Source organism: Apium graveolens, chromosome 2 (assembly GCF_009905375.1).
Source record: "Apium graveolens cultivar Ventura chromosome 2, ASM990537v1, whole genome shotgun sequence".
NCBI lineage: Eukaryota > Viridiplantae > Streptophyta > Magnoliopsida > Apiales > Apiaceae > Apium > Apium graveolens.
The window spans coordinates 22562461-22587637 of NC_133648.1; the positions used below are offsets into that span (position 1 = coordinate 22562461).

Here is a 25177-nt window from a genome sequence, read left to right on the forward strand (position 1 = left end):
ATAAAAACAAAACCAATATAATTTTTTTGACAAATAAAAAAAAATTAATGTACAAACTATGTATGTGTGTTGTTCATATTTGCGTGTAGACATGAAGGGGAATAAAAAGTAGGTATGTGCAATGAGGTGGTGTTGTTGTGTGACTGACACTTGTATTGGGAATCTGGTGCTGAAAGAGAAGTGTGTGTGTTTGGCCTTCTGATATTTTGTTTGAGATTTTTCCAAAGTGTTCATAAATTTTATGAATATAAAGTTGTTTAATTCTAAGTTTTGATGTAAGAATAAGTTGTGTGCAACTCTAAATTGCAGTTTGTGATTTTTTTTTATAGAAACTTTTCTTAAAGAAATAACCTTACAATACTACTTGATTCACAAAGGAAATTATATCTTCATCTGTTCAGCATGAACTAGGCATAGTTAAGCTTGATCAGGACAGGAGTTTGATGTAAATGGTTACTATCATCAATCATCACCAGTCACAACAATGGGAGCATATGAACATGGTAGAGACAGACACAAGTCACACAAGACTGCATTTTCAGACCAGATTAAAGGTTGCCATATGATGTGATCAAACCAGATTATGACCACTGAACCTGTTAAATTGCAAGTTAAAGCAAATATGCAGAAGTAGTTTTCTTCTATTATTGCTTTGAGCAGATGAGATTAAAGCTCTCAAAAGCTGTTTGTCTTGAAGACATTCCATTCCTGTTGTCTCAAACCCTCCTTAATGGGCATCAACATTGCCATCAATGTTGCTGATAATTATCAAAAGCACCGGCAGGGAGATATATAGGAAATAAACACCTCTTAGTTGTTGAAATGCAACATACATTACAAGCAAGTTTATAACACAAACACACCGATGCTCATATAATATATAGGAAACTGATAAAAGTACACAATTCAAAAGTCTTAAAAGTTGAAACATAAATAAGAAGTAACAAAACGTCAGCTACCAAAACATCAACTAGCAAATTCAAACATAATAAAAAAAAACACTAAATCATCTCCGGCATCACTTTCTCAGGCACTGTGTCTACTACTTTCCAGTAAGTAGATGAGTAATAGTATCATCTTTATCGTCGGTGGAAAATGCTTTCATTCATCAGAGTCAGACGAATCTTGCAATCTCGGAGATGAAGCAGCCCACCTGATACGTCTGAACCCTTCAAGCCAGAACAAGCTCTTCGTATACTTAAAAAATTCATCAACATAAGGCTGAGTAGTGACTTCAGTGGTCACTTCAGTGTTCCAGTTAAACAAAAACCTCTCCCCATCTTTATCAAATAGTAAAAAGTGAGAATTGCTATAAAGGAAGCTAAAATGTTCAGATACTACACCTACATTAACACTGATCACTTTCGTCCAGGATGCCTCAACTCCACTACAAACACATGCCTCATCATCTAATGTCCACAAGTGAATCTTACCTTGGTTTACAATAGAGTTAATGACAGCCACATTATCCTTGAAGTCGGTAATATCAATAAGACTGTTATCATCATCAAAATGACCATCGGGGAGTTTAATACCACAAATAAACGTCTCCTTGTTTAAATTGAAAGCCATCATACTATTAAAAGTATGTTCTATGGAAAACAAAAATCCGTGAAATGCATGGAAATTGCTGTACGGATAAGCAATCGGCTTGTCAATCTTTCGCCAACCATTCATGTTTGAAGAATAGACCTCAGCATAAGTACTAGTGGACACAACTCTAACAAGTTTAAAATCTAAATCAATGTGATCGAAACCAAAACCTAAATTACCAGCTGTCCAATATTTATCAGGTATAGTATAAGAAGGAAGTAGTTTGGAGTGTCTAGTTGCAGGGTTCCAAAGGTAAATATCGAAATTCTTTTTAGCAACATGCCATCCCAATAACCTAACAGAAACACAAACAATACCGCAATCTGAACCTATAAGTTCAGATGTTAATGGATGACAGGGATACTCACCTTGCGAGTAGGGGAATTTGATATTCTTCAAAATGCTAGCCGAATCAAGGTGGAAGAGGGAAAAAGAACCGTCCTCTTCTTCATAATCATTACTAAATGCATTGTGTGCAATGGTAATTTCATCATCATGTACAGCAGGCTTCTCCAGGTAAGATTTGGCGAAACGATGGCTGGAAATGATGGAAAGCCATGATTTGGAGACCGATTTAGATTGAAGCAATGACTTGAACGGAAGGCGTAGGAAAATCTCAATCCACAAATCATCCGCAAAATTATTCATCACCTTTTCCCTTGCTTCTGTTGTTCTCCTCTTCTTCTCGTCATTTCCATCCATATTAGTACTAAAAATGGGTGTTTTCTTATCAGCAGACACGCGCCTGTCAGGATCCATTATCAGAATTTAGAACTGAAAATAATTTAGAAAGACTGATTGAGGACTAAAGCTGGTAAACAGAGAAGTTGGTGCAATGGTCTGAGAGATCTTGGTCTGCTGCTATTTAATCAAATAGAAGATATATTCAATCAAATATATTCAAATGTGAATGATAATTATAAGATATTTAGATTATAAAATCTACTTTTATCATGAATTAATGGTATCTTTTATTCTATATAATCTTATATAATCTTGTATGTTTTCTTTATCTAGAAATTTAGAAATAGAAGATATATCCATTCAAATATGAATAATCATTATAAGATATTTATATTGTAACATCTACCTTTATCATAAATTAATGAATTAATGGTATCTATTATTTTATATAATCTTGTAGATTTTATAGATGAACAATAATTTCCTCTTATTTTTCATTTCGCTTTCAATAAGTTTATCTTATTCCTCGAGACGATTTTTTGGAAAAAATTGGGTGTATTCAATTGAAATTTTAGAGGATTTTTTGAATTTTGAAAATTATAGAGTATTCAATTTGAATTCTAAAAAATACTTGTATTCAATAAGGATCGAAAAAAGTCTTTTAAAATATGGGGTATTTAATTTAGATTTTATAAATTACATTAAAATCTGGTGATATTTAATTTTTTTAAAATCCATTAAAATGGCGATATTCAAAAGTTCATGGATTTTTTTTTAGTTTATAAAATTATAGATTTTGATGGATTTATCAGTGTATTTTATATTTTCAAAAATCTTAGCAAATTCAAGAGATTTTAATGAATTTGTAAAAATCACTACTCAAATCAGCAAGTATCTACGAGATTTATTTAACGATTCCGCTAAAATCCCCGTACGATTAAAATCAGCCAAAAACATTAATAATTATTTAAAATTAATAAATTATTATAAATCCTCTAAAATAAACTGAATACACTTAAAAAGAAGCCCTGCCTTGTCTTTTCAAGACGGGTACTTAGATACTCTCAAAATTTCAAAGATAATATTTAAAAACAAAAAATTAGTGTAAATTTCAAGTTCAGTCGTAACAAAATTGAATAATTACCCATTTTATTGGTAATAACCGAAGCTTAATTATCAATTCCATATTAGAATCTTGAATCCTATTCTGGCCAAGATATATGTATAGAATACACTAAAGCATTATTACTTAAACAAGGATCATCATGTATTCCATCTCAATTCTGAGCATTATTCAAATGTTTATGGAGGCAACCACTAAGAAGATCAATTATGCTTAGGCCTGTGCTTCTTTACAATTTGTCATATATACAATTACCATACATTCTTGGGTGCAGGTAGATTATAACACCTAGGGAATGAAGTCACTGGGCAACCTTCTGATGCAGCTTTCGCCATAATCTCTTCCTGCAGAAAAACAACTTACTTAACTTCACCCATCCCTATAGATATGGAACTAAACTAAAAAATGCATATGCTTATATCTGTACTATAAATGGCAGCACAAGCGCCTCTCTTCTATGAGATACATTGTGCCGATCTTCTTGCACAAGTTCAAAAGAACAAAGAACGTCGGGAACCACTAACGTGTCCTGTAAAATAAGTGCCAAGCACGGAAGTGTAAGACCAGTGGAATGCACCACTAAAATCTGATTTGCTGATGTTTAATATATCATATTTGCTTCAGAATTTTATTTGTTGATGTGTGATGTATCATATTTCATAGAAGATTTGCTTAAGAATTTGATTAGTTAATATGTTTTGATGCATCATATTTGATTATATGATATGCTTAAGTGTTTGATCAGAATTTACAGATACATATGCAGGGCCCCGTTCCATAGCTAACTTCAAATAAAGGACCTGTTTTATTTAACAAATTGTGAACACTAGATAATTAAAATGCAAGAACAGGACATTACACCTTTGCTGTTGCTGGTGGAATGGCTTTAATTCAGCTAGTAGTAGAGCAATGACTGATTGTTTAACTATCATGGCCTTTGGTATTATAATTCAATAAACTGGATATGTTAGATGCAATTGTATTCTTAGCAAAAGCTAGCTGTAGAAATATATACTGATATTTTCATAACTACGCCTAGGCCCGGACTCAGTATACGACTAATGATGAACAAGAACCACAAAGGCAATAATGTCTACATAACATTACATTCATATAAAGGAAGTTGGTAGGTACCTGGATTATAGATGTGATAGTTCCAGGGCCCTCCTGATGTAAGAAACATATAACAAGAAGTTAAATGACACCTCAAAACCCTATTATCGAATTAGGTAACGGTTACACACCTCAAATTGCTTTTCCGCCCAGGTAAGATCCTTCCAACTTTTAGATTCAAGTGGCTTCCATGAACACGGGACTCGAATTGTTTCTACGTGCTGCAAAAGCCTCAAACTATCTGCAGAACGGATGTATTTAAATATATAGATCTACTGTTATATTGATGTTTTTGTATACTTCTCTTCATTCCGTCTTAGAACAAGAACGAACGACTAACAAAATTCTCCCACTAGTGTACAAGGCCTCTTAGTCTAAATAATAGGCTTCGAGCTTGTATAGTTTAATTAACTAATAGTAGAATAGGAAAGTGGAAAGGAGTCCAGAGAAGCATGTTTCTTGTGAATGATATTTATGATATTCCTATTGACGATCAGATGCTAATTTCTATTAACATGCTGTTTAAATCTGTTGCGGAAAGAAATTCAATTCTAACACTGGTTAGGGAAAGATATGAATTTGAAAGATTAATATATATCTCTAACTGTGCATTTATCTAGGATTGCAAAATTTTATGAAAAGCCAAAATAAATATAAAAAGCATCAAATCACTCTTTATCAAGATGAATTTACATAGGAGAGCTTTTTATCGTTGAATTATGGCACATCGATGCAGTAGAGATGCATACGTAAGTTGAGGTTTGCCTACAATTAACTCACATTGTTGATTGGTTATTACTAAGGATTCAAAAGCTCGATGGAATTGAGGATACCATGGTAACTGCACTAAGCAATCTCTAGAAGCTTTAGTAAAAATATTAAAACTTACTGGTAATAAAAGCTTCTTCCCACTGTTCACGTTGTGACCACGAAGGAGCAACTTCTCGAAGTGGGATACGGTGTTTTAAGCATGCTCTGCATGATGTAGCAAATGTTACAAGCTATAAACCAATTAACAATGAATGGGACCAACAGAAGACTAATGTTTTCTAAGAGGCGGCACTGCACTTGTCTATAGAATACTACTGTCACAAAAATATCACTTTTGAGTTTTTTTAACAAAAGTAAGTGACTGTATTAAAGTAGATCAAAAGTAAATTTAGTAATGCTGTACTGAAACCTATCATCTAACCAAAGGAAATAGTTTCAGTGAAATGAGCTCGACAAGTAACTGGATTAGTAATATTAATTGGGACTGAAGTAAGGGTGCCTTAAGCTATGAAACTACATCTCTTTTTAAGTACAGTTGCACACAAGTTTAACTAGCTACAGACTTTATAAATAGCAAACCTTAAATCAATTTATATTATCTAGTATTTCTACTTGCTTATTTCTATCCCCTTCAATGTTTACCCATTTATATTCATCAAGCCTGTAAATAATAATTAAGATTTGCCTTGCACAGAACAGAAGTTTTCACTTACTCGACTATAATTTGGCGAATGACTCCAGGAAGAACACCTTGAGATATAGGAGCTGTCTGTACTTCATACACAGTTGAATCCTTCTCAGCCTCGAAGCCATCTTCAGTTCCATCCTACAATTTTTTGCGAAAAATCTAGAAACCATATATCTAAGATTGCTACTGAATAATGTAGTGTATAAAATTCCAAAATTATAACATATAGGATCCAGAATCTTATCATATGTTAGCTTTTTGAAGGTAATGCCTATGTGCATTATCATTTCAGGAAATGTAAAAAGAGGGAAATTAAACATACCAACTTAGATCTGTAACCTAGTTTTTACCTACCATTACTCCACAAACCATCTCTAAGTTCGGTGTTCATTCAACAAGACAGCATTTGTAGCATGATACATAACAGAATCAAACACTAGAATTTAAAATAAGTAGGCTAAGTTCAGCTCATATATGGTATGGTAAGTCCAAATTCTTGATATCCGTTGAATATATTATATTTTTTTAATCAAGTTACCGAACAATTGAGTAAATAAAAGTCTGATAGAGTAGCTAAATCCGTCTCAGATATCAACATTCCATCGTCATAACTGGATGAAAAGTGTTTAATTAAATTACTGCAGCTATTCCTAATAAATTTGTAGTTCTGCATAGTATTTGGTATTATAACTACAACTGATAGTCTGACAAATTCCTTAATAATTTTTAAAATCAATAAAAATCTTTAAGCTTCAGAGCACAGGCACAATAAATATATAATTAGTTGTCATTGAGTATTAAAAACATGACTTGGAAAAAGTTAAATATTCAAAAAAACGGATTAAAGTTGAGGTTCTCAATATATAGCAGATATTTGCCAAACGATTGTAGGCAACAACGTAGATTAGTGACAAGATTTGACCAACATACACATAACATTTCCATACAATAAAATATTAACTTATTTGGAATGGTAACATTAATTTAGTAGATTCTTAAGAAACCTTAAATAAAATAAAAGAATGAACTGTGCTAGGACTAGTATCTCACCTTCCGACAAACAACAAAAAAGTTTGTCAAACAACCTTCAAGCATCTGATCACCATCGTTTGACAATAGAAGTTCAGTAGCAGAAGGCGGCCTCAACTTCTCCAAATGCTTCCTCACCCTACCCAGAAACAATCAAATTACAAATATTACAAGGAAAACTGTCCTACATGAACCTGCACAAAAAGTAGACATATGCCGTAACCGCAAAATTGACATGGAATTACCTTACCCAGTCTGAATATTTAGCATTTGCAACATCTCTCCCAGGGCCCACCGCCGCCAAATGTGCCACATTCTCTCGCACACCAAACCCAAGAGGAACATATAGCGCTACACGTACATAAACATCAAAAACCTTAAATAACATTTCTTCATCATCCAAACCTTCATTTCCCCTCAAATTCTCCAAATTCCCGCTCAAAAGAGTCGTAACAGCCAATTCCTCGCCAACTTTCATCTCTTTCACCGCCAGCGGTAATGCATTTCTCATCGAATCATTCACAAGCGACTTAATGGCCAAATCCCAATTAGAAAACTTCCCCGAAAAGGGAACCCTAGACTTCCTAGAATCGAACAAGAGTTCCGGATTGGAATTATTCAAAATCCTAGCAGAATTAGCCAGCCTGCTTAAATGCCTCTCCCAAAACAACAACACCGAGCCATTATTATGAGTTCGAGAAGTCGTGTAAGCCCCTAAAAAGTTAACATATCAGCATTACACACCCTCAATACACTACTAATCAAAGCCATTGAAATCATTGGCAGTCAAAATTTCTCTCTCTCTCTCTCTCTCACACACACACACACACACACAAAATTTTATTTACTTATTTATATCAGTAATTCAAGCAGCTAAAGTGATCAGCAATAATGTAATGTTGTCTAATTTATAGATTTTGTGTGTTTATAAATATATTACAATCCAAACCCGCAACGGAATGCATAGCGGACCAAATATTTCAACAACCCAAAGAGCGAGTTCAGAAGTAATTTGGTATACATTAGTTGTAAACTTGCAATTATAATGGCATTCAAATATGGAAATTAGGTTGATCATACATAAGAGAAAACAAACCTGAATGAGTTTCAAGTAAGGTAGTAACCGGAAGTGTTTGAGCGGGTGGTGAAACGACGCCGTTGACAAACAGAAAATCCAGGTGGGACATGCTTTAGTTCCTGTAATTAAAACCAAAAAAATATTATTACAAGTGTATGTGCGTGTGTAAGAATGAGATATGATACAATTGTGTTTATGAATTGGTATACTCACAATTTGTGTCGTATGCTCGTGGAACTGAAGTCCAGTTTAGCGCAACTTCTTTTGATTAATTTTTATTTGATGTCCATTTAAATTAATTCTTTATTTTATTTTAAAAAACTGAAAATTGTATTTTAAAATAGACTAAATATATTTTTTGATAATAGAATTTTTCTTAATTTTTTTCAATTATAGAGTACTTATAAATTTCAGTCAAATTATGATCCGCTAAATTAGTCAATAAATTAAAATAAACATGTACATGTATTTAAAGACGGCTATTAGCTATTAGTGTCCAAGTCCATTCTCTAATTTTTATTTATCTAGTTATTTGAATGGATTAATACTGTTAGGTTATTGTCCATTTCTTATATTATAAAAATAGAAACTTTTGTCCGCGCTAAACAGGCTTATTATCTATACATTTTAAAAACGTAAAAAAATAAAATAATTATCTTTTTAATTATATTATCGGACAACAAAAAACGTATAGATGTATCGTATTCCTTCTTATAAATAAAAGAAATCACAACACCATATTTTGAAATGATCATCATTTTAATTATATTAAGGAATAACTAAAAATTATATAGATGTACCAAAAAATATGATTTGTGTAATTTAAATTTATTTCTAAAACAATTAATAGCAAATGAAAAACTTTGATACTCATAGTCATTGATGCATTCAAAATTTCAAACTCAAGCTCTCTTTACACACATTTTGAATTTTCTTCTTAATCTTCAAATGATAATCTCATATCTCTCTTATGTACAACCACACATTCTGTGACAAACTTTGTAACTAACTTTCATGATGTAATTACCTACCTTGACTACTACTTTATATTACACACTTTCCTGCATTATATCATATCAGTTATTAAATTCAAAATTTAGGACTTATTCCTGAGTTTTTTAATGGAAAGGAAAAGGAAGAGAAGTGTTTAGAAGATAAAATAACTTCATCCCATTTTTGAAGTGAAAGTTTTGGAGTGAAAAATTATCAAATTTATATTTATTGACACTTGTTTTGACTCCTTTTTAAAACTTGGGAGCATGATTATCAAGGGAAGTGAAACTAATTTACTTACCTTCACTTGTTTTATTTCCCTTTTAAAACTCGGGAGCAAGGGGTTAAATATTAATATTGCGGAAAAAAGATGAAGTTGCTTCAAATTAGAAAAACCATAGGAAATCTTGAAAAAAAATCCATCGGAGATGGCAAATGTAGCAAATGGTATAACAGCAGCACTTTCCATGACAGCAGTCTTGTGCTTATTATGGTAATGGTATGCTGCAATTAGCATTCCATCACTTTTAATGCTTCAACTTTTATGATATAGTTGCTGCTGCTGTGTTTCAGAATTTTAACAAAAAAAATGAAAGGAAAAAAAACAAGGTTCCAGGCTCCAGCTCATATGAGCAGTACATAAACTATGGAAGATATTCGTAAATTTCTTCCACAACACAACTTTCACACAAAAAAAAACCAGACCAAAACTGTTAATAACTGGGCATACTCAGTTATTCTCCTTCTTTGCACTATCTGAAGAGGGGAAGGTTGATGCAACTTCATCAAATGAAGATGGCACTTCTGCGAATGGGATTCGGGTAATGGTTGCTGAATCCTGCTGCTGGCCCCGGAGAAATTGTTCTCCATCCACCACGAATCCATCTTGTGCACCAGCATTGCTCTTTTCACCATCAGTCTCTATTGCACTCCTTCCGACATCAATGACCTCAAAATATATGTTCAAGTTTTTCACTTGATCCTCAAAGTTTTCTTTGCTTTCACCTAGTAATTGGTGATCACTCTCGAGGAGTAGTTCATCAACAGTCTGCTCGCCTTTCTTTGGTGGTTTCATGGTATCAAGTGAAATCCCATTTTCAGCCTTTTGATCTTCCCCCTTCTTGCCTATTTTATACTTCGATATCATCTTGTTTCCTCTCTCTTCAGTCTTCATACTATGTCTCATACCAGTTGATGGTGTAGAAATATCATCAATCCCTCTAGAATGAATGGCATTTTGAGGCCTAGTGCTTGGAGTACAATGCAGAGACCGAGTGAGTGGAGAACCAATATTCTTCTTATTTCCAGGTCCATTTCTTCTTATCAATGCATTTGCACTTGGATCAGACCAAGCATCTGGTGAGCTTAACTGGAAGGGCATAATTTCTATTGTGCTTCGAACCATGGACTTTTCCTGCACACCACAAAAAGATCATTACTACTAAGGTCTAAGAAAGTCATGGAAATAAGTCTACACCATTTGATGATATAAATTTACTGACCTCGTCAAAAAACCCATGCCTGGGTGATGGCATGCGGAGGCCTGAAGGCTTGGAACTTTTTGGTGTTTCTCCAAATGATGATAATGATTTACTGACCTCATCAGAAAACCCTTGCTTGGGTGATGGCGTCTGGAGGCCTGAAGTGTTGAAACATTTTGGTGTTCCTTCTGGAAGTGGACTGACTTCTTTTGGTGCTTCTTTAAAACGTTGATCCGGCAGCATTTTTGTTGGAGTTAAATGATGTGCAGCTGTTGCTTTATTAGTTTCTCCTTTCAACTTTCCCTCAAATTTACCAGATTTTAGCTTTTCAGTAGCTCTAAAAGTTGAAGATGACTGTGAGGACCATCTATCAATGGAGCTGGCAGGCGAGTTGTTCAACTGGAGCGACTTAGACAGTAAATGGATTGAGGAAGTTTGATTGTTTAATTTACTTCTGCGTGAATATCCGAGAGGAGGCTTAGAGATAGAACCAGAAGAAGCAATCTTACTGCTGTTGGTGCCTGAATGTCCTGTTCCGCGGCTCGAGAGAGGTTTAGAAGATAGAGCACTCGAAAACTGATCACATGAAGAACGAGCCAATGATGGGCTTTTGGTTACAGAGCGAGGACTCCTGTAAGATGACTTGGCGGGTGGTGTTAGAAAATTCTTAAAACCAGGCGAGTCCACAGAAGCAGATACTTGAGGCATCATCAATCCTTCTCCTGTAACATTATAAACTACTTATACTCGAGTTCGGCAAAAAAAAATGAAGAGGTTCTTATATAAAGTTGTCATTCTGTATGAAAAGAAATTCGCCATTACCAGTTTTCCTGTTATTCACACCTCCATAGCCTGATGAAGCCCTTTTGCTTTGTACAGATGGCGTCGAGTCGTATCCTCCTTTTATGTGCTTTATGATAAATAACACTTAATTAGTCCATACTATACTCTAAAACTGAAGTTTTCCTGTAGAACATCTACTGATGTACCATGAAAAACTAGCTAAAGCATGCTCATCAAGAATCAATTAAATACCAATGTAATTAACAAAGTTGTGTTTCAAGTCAGCAATGTGCGCATCTACAGCTTGTATCCACTAATGATTCAATGAATGCAAGTAATGAAGCATTATATTCAAAAAACTAGTACCTGCAGTAAATTTTGTGAATGCGGAGAAGACACTGTCATTGCCTTCGCTTTTCTTGCAGTTGGTAATTGCCTTCTCAAATTTGCACTGGAATCTTTCTGAAACACAGTAAAATGCGTGAATAGTTTTCTGCTAAACACCACAAGCAAGAAAGACTGAAGTATATGATATAACTACATACCGTTTTCTGAGTCTGAGAGCTGGCATGTACCTTCTTGGAGGCTGCTTTCCAAAATTAAGAAATCAAACAAAAGGAAACGATGTAAACAGGCCACGAAAAGATGCATAATCGTGTAAACTAGATACCAGTACATCACATTACATATGGTTATCTCAACATTCAGAATGTTGGTTGCTACATTCACAACGCACTCGCATTCAATCACATTACATATGGCAACCCCAATCAAGAAATGAACATATCAAACATTAAATACGGATGCTCTGTGTTCTTGTCATAAATACTACTACAATTGTATATGCAAGTATACTCACAGAGTGCAGATGCTTTCCCAACAGCGGAGTCACGGCTTGCAGATGAGAAAATAGGCGTTCCACAGGATCTGTAAATTGACGCTCTTACATCATCAAATATATCTTCCTCCAGACATTCCAGAGAGAATGCATCAGCACCATCAAACGACTCAAATGTAAAATCTGAGCCAACAGATCTGTCTTCCGAAACAATCGGTTCCTTCTTCTCAAACTCTTCATTAATAACCGGCAATCCTTTAACATCCGGAACACCTGACATGTATGTAGAAAGGTGTTAAACGAAGTATCTTAATTGCAAATACATGAAATCTATCATTATTATCTGCAGACTAAGCAAATTTTCATATCGAATGATCAATCGCAATCAAGTACCATTACGTTTTATCCTTTCCTGCAAAGGATCTGCACTTTCTGGTTCCAAAGATCCTAAATCTGAGAGCTTCGCTTCCTTCTGTTGTTGATCAGATTCCGTGCTCGCCGCTTTCAACTGATTTACTCCATTAAACCACTTGGCGTGCTCACTTATTTCCTTGAATGAAACTGCAAAAGGAGGTTAATTAAGCATAGATTATCAACACAGTTCACAAATCGCTTAACAAAATTAACAACACATCACCAAAATTTAGGACAATTTCGAAAATCCCTTTTCCCGCCAGATCAAAAGCAGACAGAATCGCATAATCACACAACAATCAACCGTCTCATTACATAACCATCTCTTTTCAAGAATCAAATTATATAACTTCAACAATAATTAATAAAATCGTTCTTTTTTCAAATAATAAACACGAATCAAACCACATAACATCATCATATATAAAACTAAAAACAAGAAATGTAGACATGCAAAGTTGTGTAAAAACATGTCAAAATTACGTTTACATAAAGACTTATGAATCAAACCTGAAAGTCGAAGGTCTTCTAAAGAATCACGAAAGCGATGATCGACCAGAAAATCATCCTCGTTAAGAAAATCGATCAGTTCAACATCACTCACTCCACTGAAATTTTTCATTTTCTCTTCTTCACTTTCCATTTCAACTATCTCTTTAATTTTAGTTCTTACAATGATAAGACAGTGAAACTAAGATATGCATTTATACGCGGAGGACCCAGATTTTGCATGGTGGATTTGCACACGGGAATTAAATAAAAACAACAGTTTTATTGAAAAAACGATATCTAAGAAGATACCAAATGGATTTTTCAAATATTAATTATCAGATATGTAAAGTATCGGTATTGCCGGATATGACTATCGCAGTTATTACAATCAAATCTAACTTTTCTAATAATTTTTATTTATAGCAGTTATTACAATTAAAACTAACTTTTCTTATTTTTTTGAAAAAAAAAATGAGTTGAGGATACATGTCTCTCAGTCTATGTTGCTTTAAGTTTAAAAACTAAAATAATTACATTTTTGAAAAATGAATAAGAAAAGAAATATATTTGTTGAAAAAACTTCTAGTATGTGTAGTATGCTAAAATTCATTTTTTGTCCATGAAATTGTAAAAAGACAAAACTTAGAGAAATAAATAACAATAAAAAAAAATAACTAACACTAATTATGATATATTTATACCATCTATACAAACCGAAATATTGGTAGTTGGTTAGTCAGTAAAGACTTGATTACCTAAATTTTTATTATTTGGGTCCACCGAAAATATAAATACATGCTTTTGTCCTAATTATTTTAAATATCTTTTTTGAATCTTATTAACCGGTATAACTATTTTACTAATATGTTCATATTAAAAGTATGTTCATGCAGTGTTGCTCGTACAAATCTCCAATTTCATCCCCTACCTTGACAAGTATAGACGTATATCTCTGTTAAAAGCGTGCAATTCTGCATTCAAATTTCAGACAAGCTGTTATACACTACAAGGAAAACAAGCTTCAACAACGATTTATGTCTGTCTGATACCCTATTTTTTCGTTGACTATTGAGTCGCCGTCTGTTAGTTGGATCACTGTTAGTTGGATCAGACAACGGCTGAAAAACATTGTCTGAGGTTATACAGACAATGATTATGGATTAAGCCCGTTGTATTACATCCAGAAAAGATAACGTATTTGCTTGTTTTCGTCGTAACGAGGGACATTATTCAAGGGTTCTCACAAACTCAGAAAACCGTTGTGTAGGGTATAACATTAAAACCAATCCTACAACACTTATTGTTGTATAAACGTTGTTGTGTATCCAGATAGACAACAAAAATGAAATTGAGCTCGTAGAACTCTTGTAATAAATTTCTACACACAACAGTTTTGGATTTTAATGTATGGCATGATCAGATACATACAACTATTTATTTGTCCAAACGTATTGCATGAATACCTTTGATACAATATCTTAATATTATATAGACAATGGTTTACTAGTGTTGTGAGAGTTAATTTTGCACCAAAGTTTTGTGTTCGAAAGCATTGTTTTAGTATTAAAGACATGATATTTTAATGAAGCTTGGTTCTTAAAAACTTTGTCTTACACAAAATATAAGAAGTAATCAAATGAAATTAATTTTGCAAATCTAAACAAAAATTCTAAAGTTGATCCATGATCGAAAATCACAACATAGTTATACAAAAGCTAAAAGCATATTGATATCACTGCCTTCATGAGTCTAAGATTTCTACTACAAATTAAAGAAAATATAGAGTCTACAAAGATTTGATGTTGGCTACTCAGAGCTCACTTGGCCTTTTCAACTTCTCTTCACGTCTTCCGCAAGAGCTATGTTGTCCTTGCAATATCATTACAGCATGCGATAGGCAATTTCCCAATCTGGAGAAAACAATCTTCAAAATAAATTGACAACCACTCTTAAGTTAATATTCTTTTCCTTCCGGCATCATAAGAAAAACAAAGAACTGGATCTCTTAATATAAAGTGAAATCAAACCAAGACATAATAGAAAATAAACAAATGCCCATAGTGTCACCTGGCTCACTTCCATAAAGAGACTGTCAATGTCCTGCTTTCTAAAGATACCTCCTTTCCTCGCAGTTTCTCTTGGTGAAGATTGGGAGGTCCTGCTTGTGACAGCTTCATCTTTTCCTCTTTTGTCAACCTCCTTTTTCAAATTATCTATCCCGACAATCTGTAGAGAAAGTCGAAGTACACATAAAACTCACTTAAAATAAGATTGACAAACTACATGCTAGGTTCTCAAAATTTCCAAATAAAAGGAGGCCACAAACATATACAGAAGGCAATTTGTAAACCAGGGCACATAGATTTGTAAAGTAATCCATGAAAGGGAACACATCAAAGTTAATTCTATAATTACCTCATATGTCCCATTTAAACTCAAACAACAGTAATTTTCACACACACAAGAATCTTGACTATACGACAAATAAGAGAACTAAAAGGATCATCTGCCCCGTAAGATGGTAATATGATATCACGTGTCAAATTAAAAACTCAGGTCTATCTCAAACATTGAATTAAATCCTGCGTGTCTGTACACTAATTCTACTCCCTGGACATTTTACCAGAACACTAAATGCAATAGTTTAAGTATATGAGTTGCATTGTTTGGAGGCCTAGTTAATATGTTATGAATTTTTTTTTATCATGGACCAATATCACGTTGGATCTTTCGTAATATGGTTGCCTTGCTTTGACAGAAACAATGCCAGTCACATATAAACTCTTAGCCTTAGTTCTCTACTACTTCAGTTTTACCATTTTATTAGTTACTGAAATTCAAGTAACCATAGACATACACCTTCTGACATTCAACCAACCAAACAAACCTCCCTAAAACTGAAATAAACACGAGTCAGAGACTCGACTCTTGTTAAATATTTTTATTTTAAGGTGAACGCGGTCCCTTCATTGAAAGGTAAAATCTTAAAAATCATTTCAATTTCAAAGGTAACACCAGCAAATATGCACTGACGAAAAATGACAATGATAAAAATTACCATTACAGGAATGTAGGACAGACGATTTATGCACAGACTTTCAACCACCGAAACAATTGCTACCAAAATTCCCTGGTTATAACGAGTGCTTCAAAAAGAATGCCTCACAATCACATTAAGTATCCATTGCAATCCCAAATTTTTCTAGCACTTGCAACCAGAAAATAGTAGCATTTCAAAAGAAAAAACATACAACAGTAGATGAAAAGAAAATGTAACCATATATCAAAAGAAACTGAGCTTAATCAACATCTAGCTTACTTTTCTGCGCGGATTTTTTGTTTCGACTCCTTTAACATTTCTACTTGAGAAGCTCCACCTATTATTGGAAGTGAATCTAAATAGTTGATCTGAATTCATAGGCAATTTTGTGAAAGAGAAACAAGATTGGGTGATTGAGATGGTTAGGGTTTGAAAACTCAAAAACCTAAACCCATCATAATACACACTTAATCCATATGATTTTAAGCAAAACTAGGTAGAGAGAGGAGAGAGAAGAGTCGTGGGAGAGAGATGGAAGAGTAGGGGGAGAGAGAACCGGTCAGATCTAAGAAAGGGGAAGGAGAGAGGTAAGGGGGGAAATGAAAATTAAAGGGGGGAAACCAAAAATTGTGTAAAAAATGAAAAAATTATAAATTATTTTTTTTCTTTATATATTTTAATTAAATACTTATTTTTATTTTACTTTATATTAATAGAATAATTATTATTTTAAATAATTTCACATAATTTTTTATATAAAATCATTTGAATTTTTTTTGAAAACTTTAAATTATTTTTCTACATAACTAAAGTTAATATATTTTAACATTGTGCAAGATGATCCTAAAAACATTTTTTAAGAAATTAATTATTTAATCAAGAAAGATTCTTATTTTTCAGAGTTGCACTTCTATTCGATTTTCATTATAAAATCATACAAGATAAATTTAAAATTTTTTATATGATTACAATCGATATATCTCAATATAGTTGGATTTTCGAAAATATCATTTCAAAAAAATTACCATGTTGATAGGAAAATATCTCAATAATTTTTTCCTATAACTAAAATTGATATATCTTAACATCCATACGGTTGGATCGTCAAAAAAATTATTTTAAAAATTAATCTTGTAAATCGGGAACGAGTCTCGTTGTCGGGAAGGGTACATTTAATGGATTTTTCTAATCCTGACGTGCAAGATGAATTTCAAATTTGGTAATAATTTTTTCATATGACTAAAATTGATATATCTTAACATCCGTACGGTTGGATCGTCGAAAAAATCATTTTAAAAAATAATCTTGTAAATTGGGAACGAGTCTCGTTGTCGGGAGGGGTACTTTTACTGGATTTTTCTAATCCTGACTTGCAAGATGAATTTCAAATTTGTTAATAATTTTTTTATATGACTAAAATTGACATATCTTAACATCCGTACGGTTGGATCTTTGAAAAAATCATTTTAAAAATTAATCTTGTAAATCGGGAAAGAGTCTCGTGGTCGGGAGGGGTACTTTTACTGGATTTTTATAAATCTGACTTGCAAGATGAATTTCAAATTTTTTAATAATTTTTTCATATGACTAAAATTGATATATCCTAACATTCGTACGGTTGGATCGTCGAAAAAATCATTTGAAAAATTAATCTTGTAAATCGGGAACGAGTCTCGTTGTCGGGAGGGGTACGTTTACTGGATTTTTTAAATCCTGACGTGCAAGATGAATTTCAAATTTTTTAATAATTTTTTCTTATGACTAAAATTAATATATCTTAACATCCGTACGGTTGGATCGTCGAAAAAATTATTTTAAAAATTAATCTTGTAAATCGGGAAAGAGTCTCGTTGTCGGGAGGGGTAATTTTACTGGATTTTTCTAAATCTCACTTGCAAGATGAATTTCAATTTTTTTAATAAGTTTTTCATATGACTAAAATTGATATATCCTAACATTCGTACGGTTGGATCGTCGAAAAAATCATTTTAAAAATTAATCTTGTACATCGGGAAAAAGTCTCGTTGTCGGGAGGAGTACTTTTACTGGATTTTTCTAATCCTGACATGCAAGATGAATTTCAAATTTTTTAACAATTTTTTTATATGACTAAAATTGATATATCTTAACATCCGTACGGTTGGATCGTCAAAAAAATCATTTTAAAAATTAATCTTGTAAATCGGGAACGTATCTCGTGTTGGGAAGTAGCGCTTTTACCAGATTTTTCTAATCCTGACATTCGAGATGAATTTATAATTTTTTAATACCTTTTTCATGTGACTAAAATAAGTATATCTTCACATACGTATGGTTGGATCGTCAAAAAAATTATTTAAAAAAATTATCTTGTTCATCGGGAACGAATCCCGTGTTGGGAAGTAGTGCTTTTACCAGATTTTTCTAATTCTGACATTCGAGATAAATTTGAAATTTTTTAATACTTTTTTCATGTGACTAAAATAAGTATTTTTTAACATCCGTACGGTTTGATCCTCTAAAAAATCATTTAAAAATTTATCTTTTTCATCGGGTATAAAAAAAATCTAGTACGAGGCAACACCCAACGGTTTTCTATGAAAAAGTCTTGTCTGAAATAAATTGTGACAACAGTTTTTTTGAAAAAAACTGTTGTCTTAGATGATCAACTTTTTTAAATCTTACGGCTGATAATAAATCTACTTTTAATCAACGGCTCTAATTACACCAACTCAACAATCCAAGTGAATATTTTTTCACCAATCACATGATGTCACCTCATCACAAGCAACGCTTCAGAAATTTTAAGAATCAGACTTACAGACAACGGTTTCTTATGAAAAAAGGTTGTCTTAGATGAACATTGACAACATTTATTTGTACAAAAGTTGTTGTGTAAGCGTAACAACGTTTTTTAATCTAATGGCTGATATTAAATATACTTTTAATCAACTGCTCTTATTACACCAACTCAGCAATCCAAGTGAATGTTTTTTCACCAATCACATGGTGCCACCTCATCACAAACAAGTTTGAAAAAATCATTTAAAAAATTTATCTTGTTAATCAAGAACGAATCCCGTGTTGGGAAGAAGTGTTTTTACCAGATTTTTCTAATCCTGACATTCGAGATGAATTTGAAAATTTTTAATACTTTTTTCATGTGACTAAAATAAGTATTTTTAACATCCGTACGGTTGGATCGTCTAAAAAATTATTTAAAAAATATTTTTTTCATCGGGTTTGAAAAAAAATCTAGTACGAGGCAACATCCAACGGTTTTCAATGAAAAAGTCTTGTCTGAAATAAATAGTGACAACAGTTTTTTTGAAAAAAACGTTATCTTAGATGATCAAATTTTTTAAATCGTACGGCTGATAATAAATCTACTTTTAATCAACGGCTCTAATTACACCAACTCAACAATCCAAGTGAATATTTTTTCACCAATCACATGATGCCACCTCATCACAAGCAATGCTTCAGAAATTTTAAGAATCAGACTTACAGACAACGGTTTCTTATGAAAAAAGGTTGTCTTAGATGAACATTGACAACAATTATTTGAACAAAAGCTGTTGTGTAAGCGTAGCAGCGTTTTTTAATCTAAAGGATGATATTAAATATACTTTCAATCAACTGCTCTTATTACACCAACTCAGCAATGCAAGTGAATGTTTTTTCACCAGTCACATGGTGCCACCTCATCACAAACAAGTGTGAAAAAATCATTTAAAAAAATTATCTTGTTCATCAAGAACGAATCCCGTGTTGGGAAAAAGTGTTTTTACCAGATTTTTCTAATCCTGACATTCGAGATGAATTTGAAATTTTTTAATATTTTTTTCATGTGACTAAAATAAGTATATATTAACATCCGTACGGTTGGATCGTTGAAAAAATCATTTAAAAATTTATCTTGTTCATCGGGAACGAATCTCGTGTTGGGAAGTAGCGCTTTTACCAGATTTTTCTAAACCTGACATTCGAGATGAATTTGAAATTTTTTAATACTTTTTTCATGTGACTAAAATAAGTATATCTTCACATCCGTACGGTTGGATCGTCGAAAAAATCATTTAAAAAATTTATTTTGTTCATCGGGAACGAATCCCGTGTTGGGAAGTAGTGCTTTTACCAGATTTTTCTAATCTTGACATTCGAGATGAATTTGAAATTTTTTTAAAAAAAATCATGTGACTAAAATAAGTATTTCTTAACATCCGTACGGTTGGATCATCTAAAAAATTATTTAAAAAAATTATCTTGTTCATCGGGTATGAAAAAAAATCTAATACGAGGCAACATCCAACGGTTTTCTATGAAAAAGTCTTGTCTGCAATAAATAATGTCAACAGCTTTTTTGAAAAAAAATCGTTGTTTTAGATGATCAACTTTTTTAAATCTTACGGCTGATATTAAATCTACTTTTAATCAACGGCTCTAATTACACTAACTAAACAATCCAGGTGAATATTTTTTCACCAATCACATGGTGCCACCTCATCACAAGCAACGCTTCAGAAATTTCAAGAATCAGACTTACAGACAACGGTTTTCTATGAAAAAAGGTTGTCTTAGATGAACATTGACAACATTTATTTGAATAAAAGCTGTTGAGTAAGCGTAACACCGTTTTTTAATCTAATGGCTGATATTAAATATACTTTCAATCAACTGCTCTTATTACACCAACTCAGCAATCCAAGTGAATATTTTTTCACCAATCACATGGTGCCCCCTCATCTCCTCTCAATGAACGTCTCTCATTACACCAGCTCACCAATACAAGTGACAGTGGTTTTATGAACAAAATGCTTGTGTGATGTCGTGACATACAACAGAAGAAAAACACTTGTATGTCAAGTGATATTCAGACAACACAATGGAAGTACGTTGTTTGATTCCAGCTTAACTAATCCATTGAGAAAACACTTGTCTCATTCCAACAACGTTGTTTCACAACGTTGTCTCCGTTACTTTCAGACAATGCAAAATTAAACTGTTGTATAAACTACCTCATTTGCACAACATAGCTTTAGAAAGGCTTGTTTGTGTCGATTACCTAGATAATAGTTTTTAAAGCATTGTAGGAATGATGAAATCTTTTGATTTAAACAACACCTTATCTCATAAAACGGTTGTCAGATATGATATGCTAGACAACAGTTTTAAACCTATTGTGGTAAAGGGATTCACACAACACCCGTTTTCTGGTTTTTAAAAACTGTTGTATAAAATTTCTGGGCAATACTTTTTTGGTCAAGCGTTGTCTGATGACATTTTTCTTGTAGTGATAAGCATGATCATAACTTATTGTTTAATCCAAGTTTAAAGTTATAACTGAAATCATACATTTCAAGAATTTAATTGATCAGGACACATCCTATTGTTTAATCCAAATTTAAAGTTACATGTAAAATTGAAATCGAATAATGCGATACTCATTTCAAGAATTTATTATGAGCTGCTACTGAATCCGTAAATCAAAAGCTTCCGATATATCAATCTGTCAACAAAACAGCTTACAGAAATGAGAAGACTTTTTACAAGCACGCAATAATTTTCAGGAAACAGAAGTGCTGCTGCATGTCTCTTGCTTCAACTGGGAACCAGAGAAACTACTCATCAATGGTGAACATTACTTTGCCATTTTTCACTTCACTGAAATCCTTCCTGAAATAATGTGTAGACTGGTCTACATGCTGCAGAGTGTAAGGTGCTAAGTCATGTCATGACTTACAACTAACCAAGTCCTAATGATCTCAGCAATAAGGAGCAGCTAAAATTTTTCTGAAGGAAACATATCCAGTACCGATGCCCAAAAATTATCTAAAGGAGGCTAAAATGATTAGTTGACAGAAAAATTAACTCTTTCTACCCTTAATTCCCTCAAACTACCTACCAATTACTAAAATTAGCTGATGATGCTTAATAACCTAGGTTGGATTCTGTTTGGTCAGAGCACTCTGATAACTTTTGTTAATAACTGAGTACGCAAAATAGGAAATATTATTCAGCTAAATATTTTCCAGTAAGTTGGTAACCGTATCTATATTTACTAAAGGCGCCACTCGCTCTCAGAGTGTGATGTGCTGTGCTTCAATGGAAGTGTACATAGGTTGCATCATGTCTAGTTCTTTCATATGACAAAATAACTTCATCTATCATGTCTGCTATTATTGATGCATCTGATTTTGCAATTGGAAACAAGAGATGTAAGTAGCTAAGCCAGAACTCTGGTAGCAATTTAAAGAATTAAACATATTCAAGTAGAAAAAGTCCATCTTGATTGCTTACATATTCAATTATAGAAATGCTTGCAAGTATTGCTGAGTTCTAGGTTGTAAAAAGTCCATCTTGATTGCTGGATTAAATAATGGCCCTGTATGCCACGTACCCATCTTGATCATCTTGATTGCAGGTGGCAGATAGAAATGACCATCATGAGATTGTACAGCATTTGATCCCTCGTCACCCTTAACTTTGTCAGGATCCCCCACAGAAGGCTTCGCAACTCCAAGATACCAAACATGGCCACCAATTGAGCCAAGACATTGAGTCACACACGCACGATGGGTTATCAGTTACAGAAGAAAATTTAAGTGAACGACAATCAAGGCTCATAATATACAACCTGATATCGTGCAAAAATAATGCATAGTCAGTATAAAGTTCAAAGTTTTATTTTATTCCTTTGTTGTCAATAGCGAGAAAATGGTACCTCAAAACGAACTATAGGCCAATTTATGTGATTGATCATGCATGATAAAGACTATACTACCACAAATGGAATGGTGGCATTAGCAGCACATGGACATTTGCCTGTACAGAAGAAGCTATTAATAGCTTATCAACATAAACAAGCCAACCTTTAGTTAGATTGGTCAAAGTTAGTTATATTGATCTGTTTGTATAAATACAATTGACATTGATAGTACATATGACTCCTGGTAGGACTACTCCTAAGCTCCTAACTCCATACAGCCATACAGCTCCTGGAAGTACTACTCCTAAGCTCCTAACCCCATACAGCTCCTGGAAGGACTACTCCTAAGCTCCTAACTCCGTGCAGTTCCTGGGAGGGCTACTCCTAGGCCCCTGACTCCACGCAGCTCCTGGAAGGAGTAGTCCCGCACACTACCACTCCTAACTAGCTCAGTCCCGCAAGCATAACCTTGATAAACCCCAGCACGTGAGACGTTGGCCCACGTGCCAGGGCACGTATCAGAGGATACTCAGAACATTCCTCGGCCAGTCCCGCGCTGACACGTGTAAAGCATCCACTCCAGCCAGGTGTCCTCTACTCCCAGAACCAATGGTTATGATCTAAAGGTACCAACCCCAAAACCCTACCCTTGGGCTATAAATGGCCCAAGAAGGTGAGGTTTTGGGGTTAATCATTCTTTCACACTCATATACACACACAACCACCTTACATTCATATTCATCTTCATCTTCCCAAAAGCTAGTTCTTACTCTCACGCCGGAGGCGCCGCGGGACTCCAACCCCCCTTCCGGTGTTGTTTTGTAGGAACCCAACCACAGCTACACCTCTACAGCGACGAAGGATCCAGAACGGCGTCGAAGGAGCAGCCCCGCCACCAGGAGTTATCATTTGGCGCTAGAAGGAGGGGCTCTCCATCCTTGGGTCTCGGTGCCCCTGGATTCACCTTCATCAACAAACTCTTCAAAGAGTCCATTTATTCAAACTTGTAAGAATCCAAGCAACCAACCTTTTCCATAAGCATGAATGTTGTTTATTTCGGCCACGTTTGTGTGTGCTCGTTGTTTTAGGCCACGTTTGTGTGAGCCCATTTTGTTTATTTAAGCCACGTTTGTGTGAGCTATCGTTAGTTTTAATCGTTATTGCTCTAGTTTGAATATGGCATTTGCGTTATACTTCATCGTCAAGTAGTCCCAGGAAATTGTTTGAACTGCTCCCAGGAAGCTATTTGTTAGTGGTTGTTGTTATTCCGGGTAGTTTCTGCAAATTTCATAAAGCAACCATAGAACGATATTCTCTGTGGCATATTGTTGTTATTTGTTGTTGGTATTGTTGAGAAATGGCAAGACCAGGAAAGAATACCTCTGGAAGACCATCTGCTAGTACTAAGGTCCAGGAGTCGGACCACTCCCAGGCCCTCGACCCGGGAGCCGATAGAGAAACATTTCAGGAACAGCCACTACATACTCCTGTAGTGGAGAGGATTGTAAACACCAGGGATGCCAGGACCCTCATAGAGCTCAATCAGTACAAGTACACCAATGTCCCGGTAGCTGAAGAACATATGGCAAACCTTACAAGCGATGAACTAGCGGAAGCAATCAGACTATATAGGCAGGAGCAGACCCGGCTCCAAGAAGAAGCCGAACTAGAGGAAGAACCGGAGGAATCCGGGGACTCCCAGCAATCAAAGAGGTCTGTGTTCAAACGAATTGGGGCCAAAGGGAAGAAAAGCAAAAAAGATCAAAGCAAGAAAGAAGCAGAAGCTGCTAAGCAAAGAAAGTTGGAAGAAATCCGGGAGCAAATCAAGAATGAGGAAGAAGCAAAGCTAGAGCTAAAGATCCAAAAGAGAATGCAGCTAGAAGAAAAAAAGCTATTGGAGAAGCCTAGGAGCAAAAGAACTCGGAGAGATCCTACTCCGGAGCTGATTTCTGATGACGAAGAATAAGAGGGGTAGAAAGACCTCAAAGACATGATTTATGAATTACAGAGAAAGATGGACAGAGACTCAGGAGTAGAGGTGGGGGAAACATTAACTCCATTCAGCCACTCCTTGGAGGCTATCACCCGGCAGCGGAACTTGAAGCATTATAACTTCGACTCCTTCGATGGACTAGGGGACCCGGAGGAGCACTTGAACTACTTTGAGCAGATATCGCAGATATATTACTACAATGACTTGATGAAATCAAGGTTCTTCACTTCAACTCTTAAGGGAGGGCCCAGAGATGGTTTAGCAGAATCCCCTCCCGCAGCATCCACTCCTGGAAGGAATTTCGAGCCTCCTTCCTTCGGAGATTTCGGGCAAACAAAATGCACGAAATGCACATGTGTCACCTGGAGACGATCCG

General features: G+C 34.3%; 3 protein-coding genes across 6 annotated transcripts; all 3 read right to left on the reverse strand.

The window, feature by feature from the left end:
- Positions 1-1101: 1101 nt before the first annotated feature.
- LOC141686479 (putative F-box protein At1g50870) lies at positions 1102-2352 on the reverse strand. Its single transcript, XM_074491515.1, has one exon. It carries the CDS (start codon positions 2350-2352, stop codon positions 1102-1104), a length of 1251 nt encoding a protein of 416 aa, XP_074347616.1.
- A 1150-nt stretch (positions 2353-3502) lies between these two features.
- LOC141707109 (uncharacterized) lies at positions 3503-8337 on the reverse strand. Of its 4 annotated transcripts, XM_074510104.1 has the most exons (10): positions 8293-8337; positions 8098-8198; positions 7247-7715; positions 7023-7140; positions 5998-6110; positions 5403-5488; positions 4645-4754; positions 4535-4567; positions 3828-3929; positions 3503-3744 (listed from the first exon to the last, which is right to left on the reverse strand). In XM_074510104.1, the coding sequence occupies exons 2-10, from the start codon at positions 8186-8188 to the stop codon at positions 3652-3654; spliced, it is 1215 nt and encodes a 404-aa protein (XP_074366205.1). In that variant the 5' UTR covers positions 8189-8198; positions 8293-8337; the 3' UTR covers positions 3503-3651. The 4 variants fall into 4 exon arrangements, with proteins under 4 accessions (XP_074366205.1, XP_074366206.1, XP_074366204.1 ...); XM_074510105.1 differs by lacking the exon at positions 8293-8337 and having other exon boundaries at positions 3867-3929; positions 8098-8265; XM_074510103.1 differs by lacking the exon at positions 8293-8337 and having other exon boundaries at positions 8098-8265.
- A 1178-nt stretch (positions 8338-9515) lies between these two features.
- On the reverse strand, positions 9516-12454 carry LOC141686485 (uncharacterized). Its single transcript, XM_074491520.1, has 6 exons — positions 12196-12454; positions 11882-11922; positions 11703-11798; positions 11376-11463; positions 10575-11275; positions 9516-10486 (listed from the first exon to the last, which is right to left on the reverse strand). The coding sequence occupies exons 1-6, from the start codon at positions 12452-12454 to the stop codon at positions 9803-9805; spliced, it is 1869 nt and encodes a 622-aa protein (XP_074347621.1). The 3' UTR covers positions 9516-9802.
- Between the last annotated feature and the right edge of the window lie 12723 nt (positions 12455-25177).

What these genes read in the sequence shown, in the direction of transcription:
- LOC141686479 (XM_074491515.1), bottom strand. Translation starts at nt 2,352, where the DNA reads ATGGATCCTGACAGGCGCGTGTCTGCTGATAAGAAAACACCCATTTTT.
- LOC141707109 (XM_074510104.1), bottom strand. Translation starts at nt 8,188, where the DNA reads ATGTCCCACCTGGATTTTCTGTTTGTCAACGGCGTCGTTTCACCACCC. An exon ending in CTTACTTGAAACTCATTCAG is followed by an intron (nt 7,716 to 8,097) that starts GTTTGTTTTCTC and finishes TTAACTTTTTAG; the next exon opens with GGGCTTACACGACTTCTCGA. An exon ending in GGGCGGAAAAGCAATTTGAG is followed by an intron (nt 4,568 to 4,644) that starts GTGTGTAACCGT and finishes TTCTTACATCAG; the next exon opens with GAGGGCCCTGGAACTATCAC.
- LOC141686485 (XM_074491520.1), bottom strand. Translation starts at nt 12,454, where the DNA reads ATGTCAGGTGTTCCGGATGTTAAAGGATTGCCGGTTATTAATGAAGAG. An exon ending in TGTGAATAACAGGAAAACTG is followed by an intron (nt 11,276 to 11,375) that starts GTAATGGCGAAT and finishes ATAATGTTACAG; the next exon opens with GAGAAGGATTGATGATGCCT. An exon ending in GGCATGGGTTTTTTGACGAG is followed by an intron (nt 10,487 to 10,574) that starts GTCAGTAAATTT and finishes TGTGGTGTGCAG; the next exon opens with GAAAAGTCCATGGTTCGAAG.